Here is an 11,575-nt window from a genome sequence, read left to right as displayed (position 1 = left end):
AGCTCATCTGCCTTTGAAAACACCTGTAGCCACTTAGCTGCCTTTTCAATGGGGCTCACTGCAGAATGATCTCCACAGAAGTTAGCAAGCCTCTGAATAGAAGTATGGGTATGTGTCATTTTAAAGAAAATTCTCTTTGAAGGTAGTGAACAACCTTTCAGTGAAAGGTACATGTCCCTGAAAATAAGTGAAATGTTTTCAATTAGTATACAGTTCAGTTCAGTCACTCAGTCGTGTCTGAATCTTTGCAGCCCCATGGACTGCAACACGCCAGGGCTCCCTGTCCATTGCCAACTCCCGGAGTTTACTCAAACTCATGTCCATTGAGTCGATGATGCCATCCAGCCATCTCATCCTCTGTCATCCCCTTTTCCTCCTGCCTTCAATCTTTCCCTGCATCAGGGTCTTTTCAAATGAGTCAGTTCTTTGCATCCGGTGGCCAAAGTATTGGAGTTTCAGCCTCAGCATCAGTCCTTCCAATGAATATTCAGGACTTATTTCCTTTAGGATGGACTGGTTGAATCTCCTAAATGGAAAACCACTTCAGTATTCTTGCCTTGAGAACCCCATGAACAGTATGAAAAGGCAGTTAGTATTACCCTAGAAAATATTCCTAGGACTTACTCTCCCCTGTGCCTTTTCTTTAGACTCAAACCTTGGCCTAGATCTTTGTTTTCTCTTTTATCTCTCTCTTCACGATCATTTCAGTACTATACCAATGAATCTGCAGAGCTATGGCAACTAGATTTCCCCCCCTCCAATTCTGCATTCCTTAGCATCTCCTCTCATAGGAGAGGGGAAACCCAAGGAGAGAATGGCTTTCTTTCCTACCGAAAGGGTCTAGTCAGGTGTTGCAAATTAAGATAAATGAGCTTAATTTCTAAAGTAAGAAAGCTTTTCTTCATGTGGTATCCCCCCAAAAATATCCCTTGACACCTGCAGTCTTAGCAGAACTTAGCCTGTCACTCATGGGCTGTGGTCTTGGCAGATGAACGTAAACTGCTCTAAGACACCAAACTAAGAGCTGTCCTCAAAATGGGGCTCTCAGACAGTCTTCCCATGATTTCCTTTTACTCAATACATTCCTCTATGCCAAAGCTCTGCAAAAATTCTCAGCTCCTCTTGCTCTTCAGACTAACATCCGGAACCTTCTCTGTAGCCAAACAAGCTGTAGTAGGCCAAAGACACGGGTTTCAACTTAATTACATGAGGAACAAGTATGGGGTCATAAACAGGCCTGACTGACTGAAGGCAGGAGCAGTGACATTTTAGTCTGAGATCTAACATCTTTCTGAATAACATCCTCTGAATAGTATTCCTGCACTTACCTGTGAGAACATTCAGAGCTACCTGCCACTTGGATCTTGTTCTCAGAGAATAAGGATTGCCACTAACAGAGACTGAGTGCCTGACATGTACCCAGTATTTTGCTATAAGCCCTATAAATATTACTTTAGTTCTCACAAATACTTAAGCATGTATTCTACAATATCTTTCTCATCCTCAAATTACTCTTTAGTCCTTTTCTTTGCTTTATAACTCGCATGGAACCTCCATAAAAGGAGACATCTTGTCCCAAGACCAGTATCTGAAAGTATGGATGAAATAATGAACTCCCATTGGAGGTTTAATATTGTTTGTGTATTTTGCAAGTAACTTGGAAGAATAATTCAGCATTTAAAACCCAATCACATAATAGTATTATTATTAGACTCTCTTATTGAGTACCCATTAACCAAACATGATGAAAGTTTACTGTGATTGGATCATGTCCTCTTATCATGACTATTCTCCAAGGCAGGTCCTTCTTTTCATTGTTGTCTTTTTAGAGATAAGCATCATATCTCAGAAAGTTTAACCTGCCTGCACAAGGTCACACAGTTCTTTAGAGACATGCCAAGGTTCCAACACAGACCTACTACGGAGAACAGATGTTCTTAACCACTATGTCACACTTCCTTTTTTCCAATTTGGTCAACTTTCCCAACAGAGATGATCTATTGCTTTTATTTCAAATACATTTTAAAATGCATTTCAGTCTCCTAATTGGCATATCTTAATGTCTCCAGGGGTAGCATGGGAGAAAAAAAGTAAGTAAGTAAGATATGCAAGGGTGAGACAAAATGGTTCACTCAACTGTTAGGTGCTGAACATCTGAATAGGAGCTGCACACAATGACAAGTGTACTTATTGTGCCACAGTTTATGATCCCAAGGAGCATTTCCAAATGTGAATCTGAAACTTACTCTTGCAAGGGCAGCCATTCCTGTCTGAAGGCTTTGGAAAAGTCAAAACACCAATCACACTGAATGGATCCTTCACTTCATCAATAGCCAGTCTCCACCAACACTTCACATTAGCATGGGCATTTACATTAGTCTGTCCCATTTGACTGTCTGACGGATGGTAAAATAATTCTACTAATTTGCTATTCTTATCACTTGTCTCTGTTTTTTTTTTTTTCTGAGTTTTCTCAGGTAACATCCAATTATATAGGATTTAATTCTTTTCCTTCCCCATGGTATTACTGATCAAGGTAGAATCATCAGCCTGCAAGATAATTTCGGCAGGCAAAGTAAGATTCAAGAATAAGAATGAATGCTGACAATCAATAGAAACAACCCTTTCTTACAAATTTAATTCTGTATTATTCTGGTGCAAGTTCAAGAGGTAATTATCACCTATATGTAAACCAAGACATTAAATCAGGACAGCGTTCAAATAAAAACAACAGCAGAAAACCTAACCATTCAAAAGAATTATAGTCCTATCTGTTTACATATTTTCTTTCAAAAGAACGGTACAATTTACTAATTGCTAAATTTGTAATTGCTATTCTGGTGATTTTACCTCCAATATTTACTGAAGTGTATCCAAATGATAATGAATATCAGTGCAATTTTCATTTTTAAAAAGGGTAAAATACTTTGGAAAAAAATGAAACCAGTTAAGATTAATTTTAAATTTAAAAAGAGATGTCATTATAAGAATATGAAACAGCAGGGGTGATTTTAATTAGGAAATAAAACTTGTAAAACTCTAATCATTTTTCTTTATTTAATTGAACTATACTCCTAGGTTTTCATTGAAAATGGTAATACTACTGAAAATCAACAGAAACCATTTTCATTTTAAAAATGTCTGAAGAAAATTAAACATACAGCTTGAAAAATATTTTTAAAACAGACAAATATTTTCATAAATTTTACTAAAAGAATTTTGATACTTGGTCAATTTTAGATTGGATAGCCTTCCATGTAAGAATTAGAGACTATCAAAATCCACAATACCCAGAAAGAAAAACACCAATACAGTATACTAACGCATATATATGGAATTTAGAAAGATGGTAACAATAACCCTGTGTATGAGACCGCAAAAGAGACACTGATGTATAGAACAGTCTTATGGACTCTGTGGGAGAGGGAGAGGGTGGGAAGATTTGGGAGAATGGCATTGAAACATGTAAAATATCATGTATGAAACGAGTTGCCAGTCCAGGTTCGATGCACGATACTGGATGCTTGGGGCTAGTGCACTGGGACGACCCAGAGGGATGGTATGGGGAGGGAGGAGGGAGGAGGGTTCAGGATGGGGAACACATGTATACCTGTGGCGAATTCATTTTGATATTTGGCAAAACTAATACAATTTTGCAAAGTTTAAAAAAAAAAATCCACAATACCTAAAAGAAGTCTTCCTAGGTGTTTGGTTCTCCAACTTGAATTATCAATAACAGCAGCAGAACAAAGTATACTACAAATTGGCATTAGAGATACTTATTTGGGATCTCTAAATCTAATGGATCTGATTTTCAGAGAGATTAAAAACCTAATCATGCCTCAGCCTCAGGGGTTGCAGCCAGATTGCCTGGGCTAGAATCCCTTTTAACGGTGTCCCTGCTGGGATGATCTGGTACAGTGTTCTTAATCTTCCTGAACCTTGGTTTCCTCATTTGTAGAAAGGGCTGGATAATGGTATCTAGTTAAGAAGATGGCTGTGTGGATGAATTGAGAAAAGATAAAGAGCTCACCTCAGAATCTGGCACCTAGAGAGTGAGGACAAATTAACAGCATCAATATTACATGATGATGAAAAGCTAATCTGATACTAGAATCACTTTACTCTCTCTTCTAGGAACTCCTGGAATCATGTACCTTCTCAGCAGAATGAGACCAAAGGAGAGCTCTGAACATATATAAGGCCACCTTCGAACATTGTCTTATCTTCCAGTGTCATATAGTTAGCCACTGATACGAAGAAGAATGATAAGGGTGTGATTCTAGGCACTCACACACATCATTTTGTTTCCTAACTCTCAACAGGTAACACCAATAACTGCCATTTTCTTAGGAGTAGAAACTTCCACAAAGAGCAGTCACTGAAGATTTGACACCCCTGAGAAGATAATACCACTGGGGCTGGTTTGGATGGTCTAATCTGTTTCTGACATTCCCCAGTTCTTTGACCTTTATTTGCATGTTCAGTCCCTCAGTCATGTCTGACTCTTTGCAACCCCATGGATGGTAGCCCGCCAGGTTCCTCTGTCCATGAGATTCTCCAGGCAAGAATACTGGAGTGGGTTGTTGTGCCCTCCTCCTGAGATGTTCCTGACCCAGGGATCAAACTCATTTTTTCTGCATTGGCAGGTGGATTCTTTACCACTGAGCCACCAGGGAAGCTGAAGTTACACTAATGCAACCAGTACAACTAGACTTAAAATCACAGCCCCACACACGTGTGCACACACACATGCATTCTCACACCCTGGCACAAGCCCTACACATACTTTTTCCACTGAATTCTCCTGCCTCTAAATATACCTTAGGTTTTCATGTAAGAAAATGATTGAATTATTATTTCATGTCTAATTTTCCTTACATCGATGATAACATTTAAAACTCTTTACTAATTAAAAAATCAATCTTTTTCTACTGCATGTATTCAAATACCTAGTGTATATTTTAGCACAAGGATTGTTTAGAAGCAAGTCTCTAACCCTGATACCAAGGAGAAAATTAATGAAAGAGTTGATAAATTGATACCAATATTAAGAAGATATTTGTCAAAAAAGTGGGAGTAAAAAAAAAAAAAAAAAAAAAGTGGGAGTAGCTGTATCAACCAAATAAAATCAGAAGAAACTAAATACCATAATTCAATAAGAGAATTTTCTGCTTCTCTTTTCTCCCATCTCCCCAAAGCTGAAATACCTTTAATAGAGAGGGCATTGTCTCAAACTACTGTCATGAGATTATAAAAAGATAAAAGGTTAAAAGATAGAAAGACAAAAAGTAGACTGAAAAATATAAGAAATGATAGCATCAGAATAACTATTATGATGCCCTCTTATTTCTCCCTTAAAATGTTCTTTTTGACCATAACACAATTAATCACACATAGGCATTTGCTTTTTATAAATTTTATTAGAATAATAAAAAATAATACATACAGATAACCATAGGATACACACACAGGAATTTAAAGGTAAATGTCATACTTTTCAATATGAAACAAAGTACATATCTCATGGAGATATATTTCTAGAAACACCATGAAACAAGAGATTAATCATCTTGAAAATGAAAACTATAGGAACATATTCTAGGAATTACTAAGTAATAAAAAGGTACAACTCCATTACATGTTGCATAAAATACAGGTATTGGAGAAAGTGTTTCCCCACTTTTTGACCTGAAATAACAATGGTCATATGAAATCTACTTGTTCAGATTTTTTTCTAGATATATACACTATATACAGAACTTCCAGAGAAAAGTTATAAATATTTTTTTCTTTGTGTATAATGATGTTATCTTAAAAGGAATCTCTAAATGTAAAGTAATGCTTTATGGTGATATCAGAATTTTGCTAATATGTATTCTCTTTTGATATCTGTTGGTTTCAAATTCAGGTATCTTTGCAAAGAACAAGTTCCTGCAAAATGTGAAACTGTTGGAAATAGGTAAAAAATTGATTTTGCAATGTTTAACACTCAATCTGCTGATTTTCTTATATTTTTAACATATTGCTATGAAGTCATGTCTTTGACAATCCTTTGAACACAATGCATTGAGAGACTGAGTCATACATACCAAAGTCAGCAGCATGGCCATGATTCTATTACAAATTTAGCTTAGGAGCTAAAAATCCTGCCAGACACATTCTGATAGACTGTTGGACTTCATTAAAAAACCATCTGCACCATCCAAAAAAGAGTCCCGTAATGGAATCAAAAATTGGAAATGAAGGATCAGGTGAATTTTGTATAATATATGGGTTAAGATTCAGGTCATTTCTTATTTCCTCCACCAGGTTTTAATAAAACCTGAAAGCTTGTTCATAGGTATGAAGGAAACTATTCCTTTTAATTTTATTTCACTTTTTAAAACTTTTGAGAAAAGGACAGAATGTGATCATGCCAAAATAATATCATGGAATGAAAGAGAAAGCATTACCTACAATGAAAACTTTGTTTAAAGTGCAAACTTTAAAAATATGACAGGTTCTCATGACTTTAATATTATTAAATAAACTCACACTAATATTTTGTACAGGCTTAGTGCATTAGGGGTAACAAAGCACTTTCAGATTTCCTTCTTGATCTTTTAGTAAGTAATGCACGGGGCAGAGGCAGATAAGATGGGTATTACTATCTCCACATTTTAGGGATGAGTAATTGAGAAGCAGAGCGAGAAGTGATTTGTAAACAATCTCACAAACACGCACTAGTTTACCTGAACAAAACAGCACACTTCCACATTCTAGTGGAGCATCTCTAACAACATTCTTTTGAATCACATGCACCCTTTTCCAAACAGGGTAAATTTTAAAATGTAATTTTTCATCCTTGAGTATTTCAAATGAGCATTTCAAAATAATATTAATTATATCTTCCCAATAGTGCTATTACAATGGGAAGAAAGCATTTGAATTACATGAGTTTTTCTCTATTAATTAAAAAAAAAAAAACACCAAAAGCACTACAGCCGTGTATGTGTCTGCATGTGAGTACACATGGTGAAGTGTGAGTCTTCATCCACAGGCAGGCCTCAAATCATAGCTTAAGAATGTCTCTATCAAACATCGGGTGGATGTAATATGTAAATTCCTTTGGTTTATCAAGTAAATATTAAGGCATTTCAGATTCCCCTAAAGGGATTTACTGGTTTTTTTTCTATTATATTCATATTTTACCTATGTAGAAATTTAAAAATACATTTGGAAAAAACCCATGCATCATCACTGTATTTCATGAAAGCACTTCTTTCGTAACCAATTCAGTTTCCAATAAATAATTAAAAAGTGACTATCAACACAAGGTGTTTACAATAAAGAACATTATTACAGAGACATAACTTGACACAGGGTAGACAGCGGAGATGGCTGACGTACAACCTCTTGCATCCATATCTGTCAAAGACGATAAACAGCTCATTAATGAGAACTGCACCAATTTAAGCAACCAGGACAAAAGCAAAGTCTTTCCAATCATAAGCAAATCATATCAGGGACCTAATTTACTACCACAAGTTAACATTAGTTTTCATTTTATTTATCAATGTAGCTGATATTATTTGCCATGGGTATCTATAAACACCCTGAGTACTTAAGTTTTCTTAAATGATTCTGGGTTTTGTTTATCTAGTATTATTTAACTTTAATTGAAAGTGGAAAAGCAACTTAATCATTTTTGAAAACAACTATACTCTATTACAGACAATTTTGAGCTAATTCAATGGTTTAATTAAAGCTTCATCAGAGAAGGGTTCTGAAAAATCTGTGTTTATTTCTCTTTTGTGCATTTCTACATAAATTGTTATGTATAATATAAAACAACATCTTAAAAAAGCAATCAGTAACAAGCTCCATTTTCCTAAAGATGGCTTTGTCTGCACTTAAGACCGGCAACCTATGCATGCTCAGCAAGATGGCAGATGTCAGAGGAAAAGGCTACTCTTGAGACGGCAGCCCTCAAATGCTAAAATCATGTCTGTTCCTGCAAACACACAGAACCCATTCGTGTTGACAGTTCCTCTTTGGCCACGCTGTGCACCGGATCTTAGTTGAGGGCACATGGGGCCTTCAGTCTTTGTTGCGGCACATGGGTTCATTAGTTGTGGCATGCAGGATCTGTAGTTGCGGCATGCGAACTCTTAGCTGCAGCATGCTAACCACCAGGGAAGTCCCCATGCTGGATCTTTCAGCTGTAGCATGCAGAATCTTTTTCATTTCGGCATGTGGCATCTTTAGTTGCAGTATGCAGAATTTTCAGTGGCGTCATGCAGGGTCTTTTAGTTACGGCATGTGGCATCTTTAGTTGTGGCATGCAAACTCTCAGTTGCAGCATGCAAACCAAGGACATCACCATGCGGGATTTTCAGTTGAGCATGCAAACTCTTAGTTGTGGCATGTGGGATCTAGTTCCCTGACTAGGGATCGAACCCCAGGCCCCCAGCATTGGGAGTGTGGTGTCTTAGCCACTTGACTACCACAAAAGTACCTGGCCATATTGTAATTTTAACTCTGAACCTTGAGCTATCGTAGAAATAGGACAGAATATCTTAATCTTAATTTTAAAACTTAAAAATATTAACACTAATATTACCAATAATAAGCTTAAATTAATTTCTGGTTTTGCTCTACTGAAGTGTATACACTTTTAAAAATGTCTGTAGTCCTAAATGGTTTCTACAGATTTTTATGTTGCAGAACTCAATTCTGAGATAAACATTTCGCATTTTCTTCACATGGTTACTTGTTTGTTTTTGGTCTAAGTATTGCAGTCTTTATGCTTTCATGAAAAGATAAAATTCTTCAAAATTTCCACATCTCCCTTTCTCTATATTTGCTAAAGATGTCCCATTTTGTTTTCCAAGATTACAGATAAGGGTTTTAATTTCGAATGTCCAAGACTATAGATTAGGTAGAGTTCAGTGAAAGGAAACAAAGAAATTTAGGATACTAAGGACCAGAGAATAAAGTATGAAGACAGTATGGCTTCTGCGGTACTTAAATGAGGCCCCGAAACTCCACACTTAAGATTTAAAAGAAAAGATAAAATGTGTTCTACCGCTGTCACTGATAAAATATGTATGAAAAGTCTGTTTCCCTCAACTCTGAAAGTGTAACTTTATATTGTAATAAAGTAGGCTTCATGTGGATTTTGAAAGGAAAAGTAAGTATGAACTTCCTTTGAAATCAGAAACCAAGAATTTGTTTAGAAAGTGTCTTTCAGTTTGGCCAAAAGTGGGTTATGACCTTAAAAATGTTAAAATTTCTACTTGGTAAAGAACTGATAAGACATATATATAATTTCTAGGAGGCAAACAACTGGAATATTAAAGATCTTAAAATTGTTTTGTGGGTCCAACATTGCCCTTGAGAAAAAGAATTCTATTTTTATGGAACTCCAAAGGCAAATTTATGCAAAGCTCAGAATACAAAAGTTAAACTAATAACATTTGCTAAACATTTCTCAAGGTTTTTTTTTTCCCTGTCTTTCAGCTCTTATCATTCTCCTTACTTAGCTCTTGAGGAATTCCTCCTTCCCTCACTTCTCATATTCTAAAACCTTCTCAGCATTCAGATGAAAGACACAGTAGGAAAAAAAAAGAAAAAAGAGGGGGTGGGGTGCGCGCAAACAGACTCTCTCTTGCAGGCTCATAACTGATGCTGGGAATTGAGACACTGACTTCGACCGACTTACTGGTTATTCTTGGAATCCTGATCTGTTCGCTACTGGTCCCATCCCCGCCATCCGTTGTGGCCTTCACTTCAATAATGTAGTCCTCTTTAATGGGCAGCAAAAGTTCAGCTGAAGTTTTATTTGTGTTCAGCACTTGCACGTTATTTTGACTGCTAGTCCTATAGAAAACCTAAAATGCATGAACAAACATATTTTTTTTTACTGCCTGCTTTTATTTTTTCATCAGAATTATTCCCCTGCTGTTACTTCATTTATATCAGTTGTTTTTCTATACCCACTACAGTATCTGCTGCATTCATAGATCTATCATAGATCTTAAATGAAGGGTCAGCACATGGTAGAATCATCAAATCCTCAAAATCAATGAGGTGGGGAGACTGAACTTCTTCCATGAAACATTCAGCTGGTTGGGTATTTCTAAGGCTTCAGAGATGGGGCAAGGACCTATAATGTATTGAGCCTGAACACCAGATCAAGGAATCAGAGCCAAAACCATGGATTCATTTTAAGTAGTATATAGATGAGTATCAGAAACAGGAAACAACCAACGCTTTACCAACATTTGGCCTAAAATTCCCATATGAGCACAATTATTTCACTTAAATTTATATTTAAGAAATCAGGCATTTTGGAAAAATATTCTTTTCACAAACAGCTTGATATCTGTATGTCAAAAGTAGTTTATAAAGACCACACCATCAACATTTAGGGGAAAAAAAAAAAAACTGTTCAAATCTAGCTTCCTTTGAAAAGTACTACCAGAAGTGGGAAAAGAAAGCATTGCAAATTATACCACTTACTTTATATCCTGTTACTTCTGATTCATTCTCCATGGCTTTCACTTGTTCCCAATTAAGCAACACTTTCGTGTCTGTAGCATTCCAAACAACATTTCCTGGTGGCTGACTGGGAGCTTGAAATGCAGAATGAGAAAAGCAAAATAGATTTGAGCATGGAGTGATATTTTACATACAACACATGGATAAAGGAGGCGGCAGAAGTAAGGCAGAATCTCTTTGGTAACTCAGTGCATAGGCAGAATCAGAAAAAATAACAGAATAGCTAAATTTCCTTTTACAAAGTCATTTCCAGAACACTGTGAGACAATTCATTTTAGCATATTCATGATACACTTTAGGGCATTTCTTCCCTGGTGGCTCAGCAGTAAAGAATCCATCTGCAACGCAGGAGACATGGGTTTGATTCCTGGGTTGGGAAGATCCCCTGGAGAAGGAAATGGCAACCCACTGCTGGAGAACCCCATGGACAGAAGAGCCTGGTGGGCTACATAGTCCATGGGGTCGCGGAAAGTCGCAGACAACTTAGCAACTAAACCACCATCACCACAGTGATGTCTTGGAAAACCTGTTGATACTGGAGATAAAGAAATTCTTTTATCCACCACTAGAGGGTCGCCTGTTGATAGGCCAGGAAAGGCAGGCAGTGTGCCCTGTTTCATACATCCAGAGGCTGAGAGAAACTGCCAACTGAGCAGATTAAAGTTGTAGGAAATGAAGTGCAGATGATTTTTAAGCCAGCCATGTATGATGAGACGAGCAAAATGGGAGGCAATCAAAAATAAAGATTACTTAGATTTATTCCCATGAAGTAATAGCTACACACATGAAAAATTGCAGCAAACAGTCTATATTTTAGTCTTCGTTTTCCAAGTTTAAATCAATTTTTGAGAAAAATAAGGCAAAACACTAAAACGTTAATGAGAATTCCATTACATAATTAATGAAACTCTCTGAGGTTTAAAAACGTGGATTTATAATTTAGTTTCCTCTCATGAACACTAGCGGAGAAGGCAATGGCGCCCCACTCCAGTACTCTTGCCTGGAAAATTCCATGGATGGAGGAGCCTGG

The 11,575-nt window shown here is 36.7% G+C and overlaps 1 protein-coding gene across 5 annotated transcripts in view; it reads right to left on the bottom strand.

Annotated features, from left to right (window-relative positions):
• Positions 1-5,428: 5,428 nt before the first annotated feature.
• The window catches only part of CNTN3 (contactin 3), a 393,129-nt gene continuing 386,982 nt past the window's right edge, over positions 5,429-11,575 (bottom strand). For all 5 annotated transcript variants that reach the window (XM_025271930.3, XM_044934326.2, XM_025271931.3 and 2 more), the window contains 3 exons: positions 10,507-10,619; positions 9,707-9,875; positions 5,429-7,410 (listed from right to left, as the gene is read on the bottom strand). In XM_025271930.3, the coding sequence (XP_025127715.3) occupies positions 7,310-7,410; positions 9,707-9,875; positions 10,507-10,619 (383 nt within the window). In that variant the 3' untranslated portion in view covers positions 5,429-7,309. The remainder of the gene's footprint in view (positions 7,411-9,706; positions 9,876-10,506; positions 10,620-11,575) is intronic.

Source organism: Bubalus bubalis, chromosome 21, assembly GCF_019923935.1.
Source record: "Bubalus bubalis isolate 160015118507 breed Murrah chromosome 21, NDDB_SH_1, whole genome shotgun sequence".
Lineage (NCBI taxonomy): Eukaryota > Metazoa > Chordata > Mammalia > Artiodactyla > Bovidae > Bubalus > Bubalus bubalis.
The sequence above is the reverse complement of the archived record's forward strand: the minus strand, read 5'-3'. Positions and strand labels throughout refer to the sequence as shown.